This window comes from Microtus oregoni, unplaced genomic scaffold (assembly GCF_018167655.1).
Source record: "Microtus oregoni isolate MIOR12 unplaced genomic scaffold, Mior012 000002F_ref0000024, whole genome shotgun sequence".
NCBI classification, from domain to species: Eukaryota; Metazoa; Chordata; class Mammalia; order Rodentia; family Cricetidae; genus Microtus; species Microtus oregoni.
The window spans coordinates 86,266,167-86,286,333 of NW_024543061.1; the positions used below are offsets into that span (position 1 = coordinate 86,266,167).

General features: G+C 42.0%; 1 protein-coding gene across 5 annotated transcripts in view; it reads right to left on the reverse strand.

Annotated features, from left to right (window-relative positions):
- The window catches only part of Ints13 (integrator complex subunit 13), a 38,306-nt gene extending 18,164 nt beyond the window's left edge, over window positions 1–20,142 (reverse strand). For all 5 annotated transcript variants that reach the window (XM_041679981.1, XM_041679973.1, XM_041679989.1 and 2 more), the window contains exons 1-6: window positions 19,666–20,142; window positions 18,641–18,876; window positions 17,195–17,269; window positions 4,491–4,693; window positions 3,691–3,771; window positions 360–450 (exon numbers count right to left, since the gene is read on the reverse strand). In XM_041679981.1, coding sequence (XP_041535915.1) covers window positions 360–450; window positions 3,691–3,771; window positions 4,491–4,693; window positions 17,195–17,269; window positions 18,641–18,865 — 675 coding nt within the window. In that variant the 5' untranslated portion in view covers window positions 18,866–18,876; window positions 19,666–20,142. The remainder of the gene's footprint in view (window positions 1–359; window positions 451–3,690; window positions 3,772–4,490; window positions 4,694–17,194; window positions 17,270–18,640; window positions 18,877–19,665) is intronic.
- Between the last annotated feature and the right edge of the window lie 25 nt (window positions 20,143–20,167).

The window sequence follows — 20,167 nt, forward strand, 5'->3', positions numbered from 1 at the left end:
ATATATATAAGTTGGTTTCTTTGCTATCAGAGGGTATTTCATTAGAATGTACTATTTTTCAAGATGGGTAAAGAATTAAAGTTATTGAAGTAACTAAAATCCACACACTAGGATAAAGTTTCTGGACTTGCAACAGGTCCCATTACAATAAACGTCACTGATGAAGCGGAACAGGAGGCACGTCGAGTCTGTAATTATAACAGTCTACTCCGACCATAGCTATCGAGCACAGAGGCTTGTTTTCAGACTTTCACATACTCTCCTGGCAGCAAGCCCAGCACTCTGATCCGCTCAGGACAGCACCCAGCATCGCTGAGCTCTCTCACTCACACCCCTCTCCGCAGCACCTCTGCACTTACTTCTTTTTTAGGACGATCAGACACAAGGCTGTCTTCACCAACAGGGTAGGTGTGAATCAAGACCAACTCACATTTTTGAATCTGCATGAGACTTAAAAAAAAACTTTCACTTAAAATGTTAGACTAGATACTGTAAAGAATTCAGAGAAGCAAACTACTTCCACGTTATCACAATAAACAGTATATGACTATACCCACTAGGGCAGGACCATAAACAGACATTACTGCTAATACTCTGAGTTAAGCAGTTACATGGCAGACAACTATTGCATTTGAATAAACGCAGAACTTATCTGTGTATTTAAATAACACAAACACTGACGTGGGTGCCACAGCCATGCACCAGGGCCCTGCTTTCAACTGAAGTCACTGAGGCAATTCTACTACTGCTGCCACTACCAGATGGGAGTTCAGAAAAGGCCTTTTTGTGGAGTAAGAAACTGTACAAAGCAGAGAAGTATCCAATTATGTGACAATCTTTGCATAATAAAAATCTGTTTAAAGTGAAAAAATAACACTAATGAGAAAGGTCTTTTAATTTTCTATAATTATCACAAGGAAAATTATAATTTATCTATTTATGGGAGGGAGCATATAGCGCACACGTGGAGGTCAGAGGATAACTGTGGGAGTCTCTCCTTCCGCCATATCGGTCTGAATTCACGCTGTTAGACTTGGAACCATCTCCCCAGGCCTCCCCTAGCCTTGCTTTCTGCAGAAAAGCTGACATTCATATATTCAGTGAAGATCCATATATTCTACAAGGCACATTTACACACATTCACTGATAGCTTCACTGTGCTCTCTCTGACTCTCAACAGAGGAACTAATGTTTCTTACTGAGTCTGGCAGTTTGAATGGAATTGGCCCCCATAAGCTCAAGGAGTGGCACTATTTGGAGGTGTGACCTTACTGAAGTAGGTATGACCTTGTTGGAAGAATACCACTGTGGGGTGAGCTTGAGGTCCCCTATGCTCAAGCTATGTCTAGTTAGTTCATTTCCTGCTGCCTGCAGATCAAGATGTATGAAACTCAGCTCCTTCTCCAGCACCATGTCGGCCTGCACGCTACCATGTCCTGCCAAGACGATAAGGGACTAAGGCTCCCAACTGTAAGCCACCCAAATGAAATGTTTTCCTTTATAAGAGCTGCTGTGGTCATGGTGTCTCTCCTCAGCAGTAGAACCCTAACTAAGACACTGAGCCATTCTCAAGCGAACTGTAAAGGCCATTACTAAACACTTGAGAACCCTTCTACTAAGACTAGTTCAGTTCCACGTAAGAAAATTAGTAACTGCTCAGTTAAACTGCAGTCCAGTACGACTGCCATAAACATGCCCTTATTGGCTGTGTTGTAACATGTACACTTTGGTCTATTGTCCTGGCAGATGGGACCGAGGTCCTGAAACCCTTATAAAGTCCTAAGTACTATGGCACTAACAGTATCTTCTGCTCCCTACAATTTCATCTTGGATGTAGGTTCTTGACAGTTGGTTCTTAACTCTTTAGGTACTACCTTGGGTGGTAGTCCTTCTGTGCTAATGACCTAACTCCTGGGACTCTCCAACGTGCCTAGACGGGGAAGATGTCAATGCTATGAATAGAAACTTGGGACCTTCAAGTCCTACCCTGCCATCCTTCAGGAAAGAAAGAGGGACCAAGAAATAAATAACCAGTCATGCCTGTGAGACATCTCCACAAAAGTCCCTGCGATAAGGGGCTCAGAGATTGTCAAAGTTAGGGTTTCTATTGCCGTGAAGAGATACCACGACCATGGCAGCTCTTACAAAGAAAACATTCAATCGGGGTGGCTTGCTTAGAGTTTCAGAGGTTCAGTCCACTGTCATGACAGGGTGCATGGTGGTGCGCAGGCAGACGTGAGGTGGCTATATCTTGGCTTGTAGGCAAAGGAAGTCGACAGAGACACTAGGTGGTATCCTGGGCACAGTGCCTGCCCCCACTTCCTCTAAAAAGATCACACCCACTCCAACAAAACCACACCTCCTCACAGTGCCACTCCCTATGAGATGATGGGGGCCAAGTCCATTCAAACCACACACGGCAAACACAGCACATTAATCTCCAAGGGGCCAAAATTCCTGCACTTAGGACTTTTCCTCTTTGTGCGGTTCACCTGCTCCATCTGCACCCTTCACAGCACACTAGTGTTCACAATCATAGCACACCTGCTCCATCTGCACCCTTCACAGCACACTGGCACACTAGTGTTCACAATCAGCACACCTGCTCCATCTGCACCCTTCACAGCACACTGGCACACTAGTGTTCACTGTCAACTGTCAATCCCCAGGGGGCACAAGTGATGGTGATGGCGTCAGGCTGAGACTGTTTCTGAAAGGAAGGGAGGTGTACAGTTCCGAGGGACTGAGCTCTCCATCTGCGGGGCTGTAACAACCCCAGTGACCACAGGACACCCAGATAGTGTCCGTACAGCAGCAGCACTGTTCAGTGGAGTAAATCCAACACTTCTGATCATCCCTAAATACTGCTATGAGATAAAGCAAGAATGTTTTCTTTTTCAACCGCTATTTAAAAATAAATTTATACAATGCAAAGAACTGCTACATTATGAACTAGTAAATAATTAGTAATGGCATCCACAATTTGCATATTTTATAAGTTCCTATAGCAAGACATGATATAAGGAATCAAAACAAATGTGCATTATAAATGTGTGTATTATTTTATCATTCTGAGCACCTTTCTTGTGAGAATAAAGTAATATTCTAAAATATAAGGAAAACAGAAACAAAGTCTGTTCAAAGTTACAGCTTTAGGCTAATTTGTTAACTGAGAAATGATGTGGGATTGTCATATATCAATCTGTTGATATCACTGGTTAAGCAATAAAGAAACTGCTTGGCCCTGATAGGGTAAAACATAGGTGGGAGGAGTAAACAGAACAGAATGCTGGGAGGAAGAGGAAGTGAGCTCAGAGACGCCATGCCCCGCTCTCCCGGGCAGATGCACACGATGAAGCAAGCCGCCAGGTCAGACATGCTGAATCTTTCCCAGTAAGACCGGTGCTCACAGATTATTAGAGATGGGTTGATCGGGACATCATAATTAGCCAGTAAGGGCTAGAGCTAATGGGCCAAGCAGTGTTTAAATGAATACAGTTTGTGTGTTGTTATTTCGGGGCATAAGCTAGCCAGGCGGCCAGGGTGCTGGGGACGCAGCCCCGCCGCTCCTATTACAACAGAGAAAAATCAAGGAAATGCTATCAACACTAAAATTATTGCAAATAAGTATGAAAAGCATACCATCATACGAAGTTAAAGACAGTTATTTCATCTATGAATTATACTCACTGATCTGAGTTTGCAGCAAGCTTGTTATGCTCATGAATTGTTTCCTGGACACAGTCTTCGAGCATCCGTACATGGCTATCACTATGTTATTAAAGAGAGAAGGAACAAACAGTAAGAAAAAGTCAAAGCCACCATTCAGCTGTATGCGGGTGCTGACACTTAAAATTCCTTCAGCAGGGCCTGGAGGGGGCGCTCAGAGGTCAAGCGCACGTCCCACTCTTGCAAAGGACCTCAGTTTGGTCCCAGCATTGAAGTCTAGCAGCTCACAACAGGCTGTAATGACTTTTAGCTTCTGTAGCACCTGTACTCTCGTGTGCAAGACCCACATACAAACACAATCATACACATACTTTAAAAAATTTACTTCAGCAAAGGCTGTCTTGAGCATACATGTTCATAATACCAAACCATTAGCTAAAAACTCAGTGAAGAAAAAAATAATAATATAAACATAATAATATAAACAATTTTCACCAAGATTACTTTTTTGAGACAGTTTTGCTCTATAGCCCTGGCTAGCCTAGAACTTACTACATAGGCTACACTGGCTTCAAACTCAGCGTGATCTTCTGATCCCTGCCTCCCAGGATTGCAGGGATGCATGTTTCTAAAGATGGATCTTTATTTAGAACTGAATATGCCCAGTCTCAATATTAAAGGCAAACAATAATAATGAAATAAACCAGAGAAAGCCATTTGCACATGCTTACTTATTTACAGGCTATCCAGAGTTTGTAAAATAAAAACATAATAGTAATAAAATTCTCTCAGGGAAAGGATCACTGTGATCAATAACCCACCTCTTTGCATTTGTAATGCAGATTATTCGTCCTCTGTTCCCAACTCGCTCTGCATTCTCCATGAGTAAAGTGCGAGCCTCATGTTGGTATTCAGTAATTTTGCAAAGGGTCTCCACGGCCGCAACAAGCCCATGCAGAATGCTGCAGCACTCTGGATCTGCCCGAGGATTAGGGGGGCCCACAGTAGCCAGCGCTGCCATGAGCTAAGTGAAGGGAGGGACAACGATGTTGACAACAATGTGACACATGAGACAACACATCCTGAGAAAACAAACCAATGCTTCCTTAAAAGGAGCTGGAGAGTCGGCTCAGTAATTAAGAGCACTGGCTGCTCTCACAAAGGGTTCAATTATCAGCACCTATATGACAGCTCACAACTGCTTGTGACTCCTGTTCCAAAAGATCTAACACCCTCACGCAGACATACAAGGCAAAACACTAATGCACATAAAATAAATAAATATATATATATATATATATATATATATATATATATACAAACTCCCTTAACAAAATACTAGCAAGTCAAATCTAACAACACACACATTATGACCATGGAAGATTTCTGTCAAGAAGGAAAGCGAATTCAGTATCAAGTGGGGAGGGGAGTAGGGGTTACAGAGGAAATATGGGAGGGGAGAGACAACTAGAATTAAGGCATATTTGAAGGGTAATATGGAAACCTAATACAGTAGAAAACTTTCTAAAATACAGACATATATGAAGGCGATCTAAGTGAAATCTCCAAATAATGGGGGAGACAGAGTCCCAAATGGCCATCTCTTGTCACCAAATGAAGCTTACAGTACCAGGATTGAGTTACATCTAATTGAGTTGTTTGCCAAAGGGGCCCCATGGGACCACCAAACCCAGGCTGTTGCCAAGACTACAGGTTGCTCTCCACAAACTGACAGCAAGGCCCAACTGCTGAAGACAACACCTATACATCTCACTGAACAGATATGTCGAGCTGGTGCCTACAGGGCCTTCGCCCCTACATCCCAACATCTTTCCTGCAGAAAGGTACTCTGCAAGCACTCAAAACACCAACATCTGTTATCTGCAAAGGTATACTAATCTGCAAGATAGGATAGGGTAATAATGGCACAAAGCTTGTGGGAGTAACCAATCAGTGACTGACCTGACTTAAGGGCCATTCCATGAGATGGAACCCATATCTAATACTGCTTGTGTGTTTAATAACCTCAGACTAGAAAATCAAAGACCTAGGATAAAACCAAATAGTGGTCTAGAAATACGTAGTGATAAATGTCTCATAATGGTACCACATTATTCAGCCATCACCAGAGAAGCTTCCTCTGGAAGAAGATTGGGACAAATACTGAGACGCACAGCCAGATATAACTCAGAGAGTGAGAGACCTTGGAACACCGTGGTGGTTTGAATAAGGCCCATAGGGAGTGGCACTATTAGGTGTGGCTTTGTTGGAGGAAGTGTGTCAGTAGGGGGTGGGCTCTGAGGGTTCAGAAGCACAGACTAGGACCAGTGGCTCACTGCCTCTTCCTGTTGCCTCTGGATCCAGGGGTAGAATGCTCAGCTACCTCTCCAGCACCTGCATGCCACCATGCTTCCCACCATGACAATAATGTAAACCAGCCCCAATTAAAGATTTTTTTTTCTTTTATAAGAGTTGCTGTGGTCATGGCATCTATTCACAGCAATAAAACCCTAACTAAAGCAAACACTCAGCCCTAAACGGGATGTCTCCATAAAATCATTCTCCTCAGAGGTCAGGGAACTCCTTGGAAGAGGAGGTGGAAAAGAGTGTAAGATTCAGAGGAGATGGAGGACACCAAGAACACAACACTCTAACCTAACACAAACAAAGCTTCCATGAGCTCAGAGACCAAGAAGCGTGTACGGGCCTGCAAAGGCCTGCACCAGGTCCTCGTGAATATATTTCAGCTTTTAGGTTAGTGTTTTCATGAGATTCCTGAGTGTGCAAACAAGCGGGTCCCTCATTGTGCCTGCCCTCTCTTGGACTCTTTTCCTTCTGATGGTGTGTCTTGTCCAACTTTGATGTGACAGCTTTTATAAAATTCTTATTACATTTTGTTGTATTCTTAAAAATGAATGAACAAATGAAAACCTAGTCATTAGTGTAAAGGTTAACAACTGAGCTGTCTTTTACATGTGCTTAGAAAGGGGAATCAGTTTTCTACAATGGAGTGACGTTAGATATATCAATTATTCTAGGACACACCTCCGGGTCAGGAGCAACTAGCTGTCCAACATAGAATAGACGCCACAGTTTTTTGCATGCTTTTATTTGGTTGCTGTTTGGTGTTTTTTTGTTGTTTGTTTGGGGTGATGCTTCATTTTATTTTATTGGTTTTGGGGAAAGGTTTGCTATTGTTTTGGGGCTTTATTTTTGAAAAAAATAAAAAAGTTGGGTGAGTATTGAGGGAGAGAAGATCTGGAAGGACTTGGAGGGGAGGAAGAATATGATCAACAATTAAATTTAAAAATTGTGGCACAGGCTTTTAATCCCAGAAATTGGGAGGCAGAGGCGGGCAGAGCTCTTAGTTTGAGGCCAGCCAGGTCTACAAAAGCTAGTTCCAGGACAGCTAGGGCTGTTCCACAGAGAAACCCTGTCACACACACTCACAAAATAAATAAATTAATTAATTAATTAAATTTAAAAAATTGCAAAATTGTTTTAAAGAATTAAAAGGGAAAAGAAAGTTAACTTAGCATCAAAACAAAACTAATGTAAGTAACATTACCAATAATCCCAAACCACATCACCTCACATACACCCAGACAAAGGTTCTGACAAAATAAAAATAAAACTCAAAGAACTGGGAACATTCAGATAAAAGGTACCCTGAAAACCCTCTGCAGGCACCACACCGCACGGTTCAGGACTAAATGTGCTCACCCTAACGGCAGACACAGCCAGGATGGCCTCTCACCATTTTACTCAACACTGCAGGAATCTCTGATGGGGAACCTCCTTTAGCCAAATGACCTTTATGAGGCTTTGGGTACCCAGAGAAAACCATCAGCCTGCCCAGCTCTCACCTGTCCACACCATGAGATTGGACCCCTGTTCCTGTTCTGTGAGTTTTTCCCTTACAATACAGAATAATCTTGAAATCTTGTGGCATTAACTTGGGCAGGTTACAAATCAAAAGAATTAAGTGTGGTGGAACAAAGCCCTTATTCTCACGGTACTAAGAGATTTTTAAAAACCTCTCCATATAGTTACTGATTCACAATATGCAGAAAGAGTTGACTTGCGTATTGAAACCGCTGAATTTATACCAGATGATACAGAATTGACTTCATTATTCATTCAGGTTCAAGACATAACCAGGAACAGGCTTTGTCCTATATACATCACACATCTGATCCCATATGGGTCTGCCAGGTCCTCTAGCACAAGGTAACACAGAAACCGACCGATTATTGATTAATATAGAAAGACCTAATCCAACTATAAAGGATATATTAAACAGAAAGGGATAAAAATACCCCCAGAAACAGATTGCATAATGCTTTATTAACATTAAATTTTCTTAACACTAATGAGAAAGGGACAGCAGCAGAGACAACGGATAATTAAAAAAAAAAAAAAAAACTTCTGAATTAAATCAGCCAGTATATTTCAAGGATGCGTTGACCTCACAATGAAAACCAGGAGATGTACTACGTTGGGGAAGGGGTTTCTCTCTTGTTTTCCCCGGGGGGGCGGGGGGGACTACAGATACCATCAAAATTAATATTCAGTTGGAAAAAGAGAACTTCTTGAAAAGAAAAATGACAGCTCATCCACAGAGGTGACAACCATACAAACATATCTATGAGGTAAAAAAAAAAAAAAAACCACCTCATATAGGGTTAGGACAGGGTTCTGTTCTTGTCTTTACAGGAAAATGCTCATCTTCAACAAGTCAAGAGATCCTGGATGCTTGGATGCCTAAAGAGAAAAAAATTATCCATAAAGGATCACCAAACAAATAGAAATAAGACTTTTGAGGACAGGTGATCAATATGTGTATAAATGTGTGTGTGTGTACACACAGCTGGCTTTGGAGTTGGACAATGGCTGGCTACCCTTCTCTAAATCCAAGCATGTTGTTAAAAAAAAAATTCAGTTTCTGTCTCATGTCAGATTTTAAGAAAATATTTTACTTTCCTCCATGCCTATTTTGTCTATATTGTATCTTTCATTAAATACATGTCTATATAAATAATGTTTAAGTTTTCAACAGTGAACAGTAGATTTTCCTGCAGTCATCTTTAAAGTTTCCAGGAAGAAGATGAGCCCCACAACAACAATGCCACCTGGTTGATATGATGTCATGATGCTGACAGTACTACTATGAGATTGGTTTTGGGATATCAACTGCTAAATTGCTGTACCTTCTTACAACGTTCTGGCCAGAACTCCAAATAAGAACTTTAAAAAATCCCTATCAAATACTCAGAAATCATTTGCAATTATACTAGGCAGTAATCTTGAAACGTAACCATCATTTTACTTTTACAGGATCCCATAGGCAAAGTATCGCCCCCCACAACAGCTGAAAACAATTCTAAAAGACAAAGTCCCCTCTCCCAACAAAGTTTGTCCTTAGGGTTAAGGACACCATTTCAGGGTTTATTATTAATTGTATAGGGTTGGGGTGAAAATTATGTAGACCCAGAGATCTCCTTTAAAAAAAAGGGAAAATTGAATGGGATAATAGGTAGATTAATGTGAACTTACTCACACTAATAATAATAGTGAGTAATAATAATATTTATGGACAATTTACATTGGTATAAATTCTTATATATTAATACAAGTTCAAATTATATTTGTTATATTGAATATGTTTCTATTTCTGTTTATAATATTTGTACACCTATGCAGTTATTTTGTCAGATTGTATACATGCATGCATGTGTTTCTACCTCTGTTTAAGACATTGTGTGTATTGATACAATTTTAGGATATATTTATCACATTGCATTATATATTTCTACCTGTGATCAAGATACTTATACACTGTTTACATTTTGAGGTCATTATCCTCATTCACTGCAGCTGTTTAAATTGTTTAATATTCTGATATGAAGTTGTGGTCTTTAAATTATACAGGAATTAGGTATTATAGGTTAATAGTCATTCATGCTTGTTATACTTATAGTCAGACTAGTTAGGTTCTTTAAACAGAGATAGGTAATCTTCAACCACTCCAAAGACCTGTAAAACATGGCATTTAAATAACTTAGGGTTCTGTTGACGTGAGACACAGTTGCTCCTTGATCTATTCCCGAGAGAACGCTTAGCACCAAAGACACTCCACTTGGAGTTTGTTTTCTTCTTGTCACAACTGGCCTTTGGGCAACGACCTGTCCACGCCTCAACCACTGACAAAGTGCGTGATGTCCGGACTAGACAAGAAGGATACAAGAAAAAGACTGCCAAACCTTGCCAAGACAGGGTAAGACAGTTCTGAAAATTTTCCTGCCTCAGTCTGTCATTTACTCTAGGCCTTAGCCAAGGTTGGTTGCTCCAATGTTGCAAATGAGACTTTAGGTGATTGCTCAGGTAGCCAGTTGTCTCTGTCATATACTGCACATTTTGGAAGCTGCTTGATTGTACTTCCTGCCTACTCAAGTAATATTATCTCCCTTCTCAGGCCTTCGATGGGGTTTAAGATTAGTTGTAGTGACTTTCCTCTTATGATCTAGCCAAGCCATTTCCAATACAAGACTTAGACTCCTTAGGATAAAACATTTAGTATATGTTCCTTGCTTAATATTGTTTATGCTGGTTGTAATTCTAATTTTATACTTGAAATATGTTCCTAGTGTATATTATTTTGTATTGGGTTTATTTATTTAGACAAAAGGGGGAAGTGATGGGGAACCTCCTTCAATCAATGACCTTTAAGAGGCTGAACCAGTTTGGGGTGTGACTTTTTGGGTATTCAGAGAAAACCACTGGCCTTGGGCTCTTGTTCCCGTACTCCACACACACCACCACTCCCCCCCCCCCCCCCGCCTTCCCGCTCCCCCCCTCTCGTGAGTTTTCCCCTTACAATAAAGAATAATCTTGAAATTTTTTAGAGTTATCTTGGGATTATTTGACTTGCATCTCCTCCCTCCCCATTTTTACATGTTCAACTTCAATGCTCTAGTCAGGACAATTAGAAAAGAAAAGGAAATGTATGAATTCATGGTGCGGGAGAATTGTCTGTATTCTGTCAATCATATTATAAACACTGACTGGCCAGGCAGGAAATATAGGCGGGTAAACCAGACAGGAAGTACAAATGATGTAATGAAAACAGGAGAATTCTGGGAAGGAGGAAGTTGATTCCTCCCACTCCTGCCTAGACCACCGAAGCAGCAGGATGTGATCTGCCCCACTGAAAAAGGTACTGAGCCACATGACTAACATAGATCAGAAAAATGGGTTAATCAAGATGTGAGAGTTAGCCAGTGAGAGGCTAGAGCTAATGGGCCAATTAGCTTATAATTTATGGAGACCTATGTATGATTTTCTTTGGGGCTAAACAATTGTGGAGTACTGGGTGGGACAAAAACCCCAACAACAAATAGAGTCCCCCACATTACAGATTCAGAGTGGAGGACAAGAAGTAGAACTAGTCCTACAGGAGACATAATGTTGAGCACAGGAAACCTCAAGGAATCCATTAAAAAGCTACTAGAATTAATGAACACCACGCTGCAACTGTAGCTCAGTGGGAGAGCCCTTGTCTAGCATGCATGGGGCTACAGGTTCAATCCCAAGTACTGCCAATTAATTTAGTAATTCATCAAAGTTACAGGATATAATATCAATACACAAAAATTTAATTTTATTTCTATACACTTAGAATGAATAATCCAAAAGAAAATTAAGAAAAAATTTTACAATAACTCTTAAAAGAAAAAAAATACTTAATAAATTTAACAAAATAAATAAAAAGCTTACATTCCAAACTACAAAAACACATTGATAAAGCAATTCAAGATCTAGAGACACAGAACAACTTCCTGTCCTCAAGGCCTGAAAGACCTTATACTGCTAAGATGCACATCACCCAAACGTATCTATAGCTTCAGTATGGCTCCTGTCAGTCTTGGCTGATTCTTTGTGTTTACAGAGCTGATTCAGCAAGGGATCCAAATCAGCCAAACCATCTCAAAGAACAAAGTAGAAAGACAGACTGAAATTAACCGACTTAAAAACCGTGCAAAGCAGCAGTTATGGAGAGTGCACTAGCGCAAAGACAGCCCAGGGCATGTGTGCATCAGCCTTGCACATGAAACCAGAGCGGCACCGAGAGATGCTTCAATGCCGCCTAGCCTGACGAAAAGCAGAAGAGGAACCAACTCCACCAAGCTCTTCTCTGACTTCCACTTGTACAAGTGGCACACAAAGAAACCCCACTTCCCTACATAAATGTAATAAAAAAAATTTTAGACAAATTTAAAACACAGGCATAGGAGCTAAGTAGGAAACTTGCCAATGACCGTACACAATGGCCAGTAAGCACATGAAGAAACACATGCTCGATGTTACTCATTGCAGAAATAACAATTTCTACATGGAGTATCATTAAGTGCACTAGGCATCTAGAATCCAAAGTCAGACAATAAACACCGACAAGCACTTAAGAGAAAAGCAAACCCCTATTCGCTGCTGGAAGGGGTCAAAGTTGCAGCTATTACTGTCAAACAGCTTGCTGGTTCTTCAAAGTGTCAAATACAGGTTACCAAGTCAACAAACAACTCCACTCTTATATATGTATCAAAAAACAAACCAGGAAGGGGTCATAATTTTCACACAAAAAAAACATATATACAGGTGTTCCCAGCATTATTCAAAACAGCCCCAAATGTCCAATGCCTGAGAGATAAACAAAATGAGGCACATACACCCCCAATACAAAAGTCTGAAAAAAAATAATGAACAGAGTTGGAGAGAAGGCTCAGTTTTCTTGCTATCTAATGACGCAAGCTCGAGGACCTGAGTCTAGGTACCACAGAGCAAACGTAAGCCACTGAACGCAGAGCTTTGAGGGGTACTGCCCGGCCCTGCTGTTCTCCCACTTGGCCTCCTGATATGCCAACCTCACAGCCCCACACAGATGGCTCCAAACAGGGCTGCCACCACCACTGTGCCTCCTCCGCCATGATGGGACTGCACACGTCTGAAACTGTAAACCCAAAGACAGTCTCCCTCCCTAAGCTGCTTCTGACGGGTATTCTGTCACAGCCTGACAGGAAAGTGATGAAGAAGCTTAGGAAGCATGTAAGCTGCATATGTACAGGAAGAAAAAGTTCTTTAATTAGATGCGCAGTGTTTATTTTGAAAAAGTAACCAAAAGAAGGAAAAATATGATTCATAAACCAACATATACCCAGGTAATTTAGGAAAAGTTTAACAAGCCCTGGTTGATAAGAAGAGACAGCAGCAGAAAGACACCATGGAGTCAGAAATGAACTGCAATTATGTTCAGCCTTTTATTAACTATGTGACCCTTGTCAACTTCTTCTGGCCCTTTTCCTCACCTAACCTGAAAATAAACAGTAATAATGGAACCTATTTCACAACAGTGGCATTCTCAAACTTTATTTAACAGACAAAAGTAAGATCTAAACTCCTGTAGTGTGACTACTGTTTTGTACAAACCATGTATACAGGCTAGAATTGTGTGCCATAATGGAAAGACCACCACCCCTGGTGGCTGGGGGTCTCAGGCCCTGTGCCCGCCTGAGAAGGGAATTAGAGCAAAGGACATCTAAAGTCCCTCCAGCCCAAATATTTGCAGCCAGCTGACTTCACTCCCTATCTTTGAGGATTTCCGACAACTGGTTGTGATAAGGGTAACCAAAGCACAACGTACTGTATATACGTCACACAGAAACGTTTTCAACATCAGTGGCTGGCTAGAGCTGCCCTCACAGTGGCGTTTCTTCCTGGTACACACTCAACTTCAGAGCACTGAGGGAGGTATTACTGGACACTTGATTGGGTATACTGAGTTTGGTTTTTTTGAGATCACATCTGCCATAGCCTAGGATATCCTCAACCTCACTGTGGAGTCTAGATTGATCTTAAACTCCTGATCCTCTCTGCCTATTCCTCCTGAAGGCTGGGATCACAGGACTTGCCATCATGCCCAACAACTTCTTTTACCTACTAATGGCTATGCCCCGGGGTGCAGAAAAGGAGGATCCACACAATGTGTGCTTGTTTTTATTCACACACAGCTAGAAAGGCTCCGTGAGGTTTTTTCATGGTACTTCCTGAAAGACAGTGACTATTAAGAATATTCTGGAGGTAAAAGTATAAAGCTACACTAATAAAAACGCTATTTCTTCAGTACCTCAAAATGACAAATCAGACATGCTTACAGTTTTGATGGAGGAAGGTCATTGGTAATAAACAAACTGCCTTGGCCCATTTTGATAGGCCATCCCTTAGGTGGGTGGAGTAGGCAGAACAGAATGCTGGGAGGAAGAGAAAGTGAGCTCAGAGGCCATGCTCCCCTCTCCCGAGCAGACGCAAGCGATGAAGCAAGCCGCCAGGTCAGACATGATGAATCTTTCCCAGTAAGACCGGTGCTACACAGTTTATTAGAGATGGGTTGATCGGGATATCAGAATTAGCCAGTAAGGGCTAGAGCTAATGGGCCAAGCAGTGTTTAAAAGAATACAGGTCCATGTAATTATTTCGGGGCATAAGCTAGCAGGCGGCCGGGGTGCTGGGGACGCAGCCCCACCATTCATATTACAACACAGTTTAAATGACTGATCACAAATATTTAAGACCAAACACTGTGATAAACAGTTTTTTAAAGCATTTTATTAAAACTCACCTTGGAAGGGATTATTTCCATTGAAGGACATCCATTAACAGAAAAAAATTAAATAAATTAATTCAAATATTCCTATGTCACCAGTGAAGAATTTGGTAGACTAACACCTTCTATCCAAACTAAGCAATAGCAGTAAACAAAAGCTACCAGATACCCATGCTCTTAAATAATAAATGATAAACTTAATAAATTTAGCCTGAATTTATCTGTGCTCCCTCAACTAAGACCACAATAAAGTAACTTTTAAAAACATAAATCTATCAGTCCTGATGGGGCAGGCATTTATACTAGCTAATGAAGGTGAGGCATAAATTCAAAGTCTCAAAAGTTTACAAAGGGGATCCAGTTCATGGTACAGTGCTTGTCTAGCATGCAGGAAGCCATAGGTGCGATCCCCAAGAACACTCCTACCACAATAAAAAAAAGCACAAAATCCACAGATAAAAAGGAGACAATATAGACAAGTAAGAGCAGTCTGAGAAGAGTCAACGAGAATTATAACAATGAAAAAATGGCAATGAACGTAATAGGACTGAACAAGTTGACACCTAGGCACCTACAGGAGAAAAAAGACAAGAGGATGACACACCCCACAGAATCTGAGAAACATTTCAGAATAGGAGGGTACAGTGGAATAACCCTTTGTACACTGTAGATTTGTCTCTGTGATTGGCTTAATAAACAAGATGAATGACCAATAGCTGAGCAGAATAAGGCTAGGCGGGAGAACCAAACTGAGAATGCTGGGAAGGAGAAGGACAGAATCTGTAGTAGCCATCCAGATACAGAGAGAACAGAGATGAATATGCCATGCTAATAAAGGTACTATGTGGCAGAGTGTAAATAAGGAACATGGGTTAACTTAAAAGGTAAGAGCTAATGAGTGATAAGCCTGAGCTATTGGCCAAGCATAGATAGTTAACACAAGCCTCAGCGTGTTTATTTGAGAACTGCTGTGAGACAGGAAAACTCCACCCATAGCAAGCAGCATACAAACCAAGGTTGAGGGAGGTGCTGAAAAATGAACAAATAGCCTGACGTCAGCACATAGCAACTGACTCAGACCCTAACCCACTGACCAATTACCTTCCCCAGACCACCACGCACACAGAGTCACATTCGCATAGCACCATGCACACACACCGCAGAGCACAGGGCAAGGTCCTGGAGCTTTAAGGAAAGCTGCACTGTCCCCTATTTGTCCTATCTCAAACAGGAACTCTATCTGCCTGTGGCTTCCTAAGTATCTAAACATGGCAAAGACTACAAAAGAACTATAATTTAAAATTTAAACCACCACATAAAACTAGAACTATCCTTGGATAACAATTAGTACTAGATTTAAAGTAGCAAGATTAAATAGAATCTCAGAGCCCTCCTGTGAGTGGCAGATCCTGACGATGAAGTTCACAGCACACAGGTAAAATAGTAGAGGACCTTTTCTGGGGAACTTGCAGGGTCTCAAAGACGACCTGTTGACTGTGACGTTTTGAGGTTCCTTAAGAAAATCTGGCTTATACCACAGGGAAGCCCAGTGAGGAATACCTACCCACACTGACTCCCTGGTCAGACGTTGCTCATAAACAAGACTGTGCAGCCAAAGGTCAGCAGGCATTAAGTACAGTCTCATCATGGAAAAAAACTCTGGGAACATAAAGATGAAAACTGACCTTCAAATAAACCATAATAACCTCCAGTTCTAAAATACATATGCAATCATAAAACAAGAAGACTGACAAAAAGGACATAAAGTACAAGGACAAGCTCTTAGAAATTAAAATATAGTCAAATACAACTTAAAAATAAGAGTGAGAAGGCTCAAGCAGTCAGTCAAATAACACAAGTGCTCAATAAGAAAAACGACTTTAACCCAGAAAGTCCAACATTCCATCAATAGATATTCTAGAAAGACACAGAGCACAGACCCAAGAACAGTATCAAACACACAACTCAGAGTTTTCTCTGAACTAAGAATGTAAGGTCCAACCTAACAAATGGGAAAAGACCCACTAGGGCTCACCGAATACTTTCAGGATATAAACGAGGAAAGAAAAGACTCCTAAAGCCTTCGGAATTTACATAAAATGGCACTGGTGTCTTCAGCAGCATCAAGGGAAACCTGAGCAGAGTGGAGTGAGAGCCTCACAGCTCTGAGAAAGCATCTCTTCTTACCGAACACAGCGATAAAAAGAGCCACATCACACTCCACCAGACAAGCGATCACAGAGGAAACAATGCAATGTGAAAAGCAGAAGCTCATGGAGTCACACAGCCAGTGCAAACTGGGCCGCAGCAAACTGCTCAACTATCTGATGCACTGGTGGTCAGAGAAAGGCTGAGAAACTTGAGGGATTTGAACAATGACAGGTATACAGGAAGAAAAAGGAAATTGTAGATTCCACAAATAAATAGTCAATAATAAATAAAAAATATTTGGCAAACATATTAATCGATATAAATAAACAATATTCCACAAATAAACAATATTTGGCAAAGCAGTGAACAACGCTTTTATGGATAATACAAAAGCAGAATTCTAAACAAAAATTCTGATAAAACAATTAGAAAGAACAAGGGAAAGGCATGGGGGGAGGATCACTAACAATCAGAATAATGTTTAAATTAAGAACTAAATAGATAAGATGTTAGGTAGAAATTATATTTAACATGTAAATAAAAACCAGAAGCTAGAGCTGAGATTTGCTTGGGATGGGTATGACTGGAATGAAAAGAGCTGTTTCTTTTCATATAACTTGGTATTTTAAAACTCTGCAAAGATTCAGGAATTTTTAAAAAAAAATTAATCATTCTTAGGAAGTTTTATACATTTAGACAATTTTCAAAATCTAAGCATACCTCCTGTAAGTTTTGGTCTTCTTGAGTCCAAGAATTTAAAACATGAGCTCCTGAGTCACTCACAATGAAATTCACCTAACGGATACAAAGAAACAATTAGTACTCAACTCTAGCGTCACAGGATCGCCACCAACTGTAAAATAATGCATGCTCTGATTCACGGTTCTGTAAATGTGAGTGCCTAGGACATGTAGCTACCATCCAGGCACCCAGTACGTGGGAACGCGGCAATAGATCAAACACTTCTGTCACAACGTGGGGAACGTCTGGAGCGGAAATGTGGCAAAGCAGTGCAGAAAGAACACAAGCAAATAAACGAACAGGAAAATTTCAGAGAACAATAAATGCTATGAGAAACAACTCGGTTCACTACTCAAAGTCAGGTGGGAAAAGACAGGATTCTCTAGAGAGACAGCCACTGAGAGGCCTTCAAATTGACTACTCAACCAGTCCCAGAACAAGCCAGGGAGAGATAATCCCAAGTATGCAAACAGCAGATGCGAAGGCCTTTAAATTTAAATGCACTTCCAAAAAGGCAAAAATCCAAAAACAAGCAGAGAGCTGGAGGTAAGCCTAAAGAAACACTTCGGCAGAGCACCGAAAGCCGTCCAAGGCACTGACGGCCAAATGACAGACGTGAACTCCTTAGTAAAAGGCGAATTGAAAAGCACTGTAAGGATGAAAGTACAGCGCAGTGGTACAGTGCCTGCCTAGCATGCACTGGGAGCAGGGATCCTAGCACAAGACAAAGCCCTGTGAGGGAAGATGAGGATGCAAATAATAAGAAACACTTGACATCTACTTGTATTACTTGACAGCTTATCTTGAAATATTTAAAATACTGAAACCTAAAGGTAGCTTTAATATTTGAAATTTTCTGTCAAATGTCAGTGTCTCTTCTCACTGATTAAAACAATAAAAACAACAACACAACAAAACTTTTAGCTTTCTGGAACTGGGAAGGTAGTGCACGTCTTTATTCTCAGCACTTGAGAGCTGAAGGTAGATCTGAGTCTGAGGCCAACCTGGTCTGCAAAGAGTTTTAGGACACCCAGGGATACAAAACAATAACCTCTCAACATTCCTTCCACTTGAGATACCAGTTGTTCTCAAAGTTTAGTGCCTGTTCCACATGTTACACACTTAGTTTAAGTGCCTGTTCCATACATGTAGCACACGTATGTGTTATACACTTTGCTCATGGCCTAGCACACACACTCCTCCCCTCACAGGACTGGTAGGCCAGTGAGTGTAAGTAGAAAGCACTGTGGAACCCACCCAGAACTTGGAAGCGCTCAGCATCCATGAGCCATCATTACTGCTGGCCATAGTTAGATGCCCAAACAATATTAATCATAAGGTGCAGTTCTGCATACATTTTAAACAATAGTTAGAAATCTACAGCAAAGTCACATAACTATTTACACAGTTAAATACAACACTCACCAGCTTTTTGAAAGGAAATATGTCATACATGATTCTACAATATTCCATGGACGATTCTACTGAGCACGTCCACAAGGATTTGGAGATGGGAGCCAAAGGGATGATCCCTTGGGTCCTATTCTTCACCAGCATATCAAACTCTACATGCTGCCTGCACGACTCTGCCATGTACGGGCAGTGATCCACAACAAACACTGTTTTATGAGATTCGGAAAAAATCTTCATTTTGTCTTAATCTGTAAAAGGATAAACATAGTAGTCAAATGTTGGTACATTGCATTTATCACTTAGGTGTAATTCCCTCAAGATTTGGTGGGGTGCCTAAGTTCCGAGAGTTTTGTTCAACAAAGGGCAAGGTTGTGGTGCCAGTTCAAGAGCTGAGCTACATCGTATAATGCTGTCAAGTTACCTAACAAAGTGAGTCCCTAATTCTCTTTTCTCTTACAAAGTACTTAAAATAGAAGAAAACGTCTGTACATACTATTTGTATTGGACTCATATTCCCTATATATAACAGATCAATTCTTCAAAGGCATGTATGCTGATCCGTGCTAGGGGCAGAGGGAAAGTCCACAGGAGAAGACTGACAGCAAAAGTACAAGACATTGGGTCTTTCCGTGCCGTCCAAACCCTCATCCTCCCCAGGCAACTTGCAATAAATACACCGTAGGAATCCACCATGTCTCCCAAAACAAGCAGATGCTGAGGACGAACCACTTCTAAAACTTTATAAGGAAAACACAGAATACGTGGTGGCAGTCCCCTGGTTCGCTCATAAAAATCTTACAACAGACAAAAAAAAAATCCACACTCTAAAAGCACATGGGAAGCAGAAACAAGAGTGTGCAAGGGAACGAACCATCTTAACGGTCCCGCTACTCCCTCTGCCGCTCTGGACCGCCCGGAGCGCCCCTCCACGCACAAGTGCCTCTTGGCAACCTGCACACACCTGGCTGCGGGTGGGGGGGGGGGGCGGTGTGCAAGGCGAGCGGACGGGGAAGCCCGCGGCAGCGAGGTTCGCTTACTTTCGTGCCTGGTCCTGCAGCGAACGAACGGAGGCCGAGGGAGAAGGCTGAGGAGGGTAGGTGGGGAGTCGGTGCACAGCCGTGGAGTCGGGTACCACCGGCGGAGGACTGCCCCGCTCATCTCCCAACACACCGGCTTCCTAAACGCTGGAGCGCGCGCGTGCGCGTGCGCGCACGAGAGCGCCCTCGGGCCCGCGCGTGCGCACGGCGCCCTCGCACAGCCCCGCCATCTTCCCTTCCCCTCCGAGGAGAGCCCCGAACCGGAAGAGGGCGGAGCTAGTGAAAAGAACGGGGAGGAAGGAAAAAATGCCTTCAACGATTGTCCCCAGTCAACCGTTGGGAAGAACGGCCAGGACGACCTGAGACCCCAAAGCAAGCACTGGCCGCCGCGGCCCGGCCTAAACCGGCCCAAACCGGCCTCGGCTCTGCAGAGGCGAAGCCCAGCCCCGCCGCCTCCCCTTCTCCGCCTTCCACCGGCCTCGGAAACCACGCGAGAGTTCGC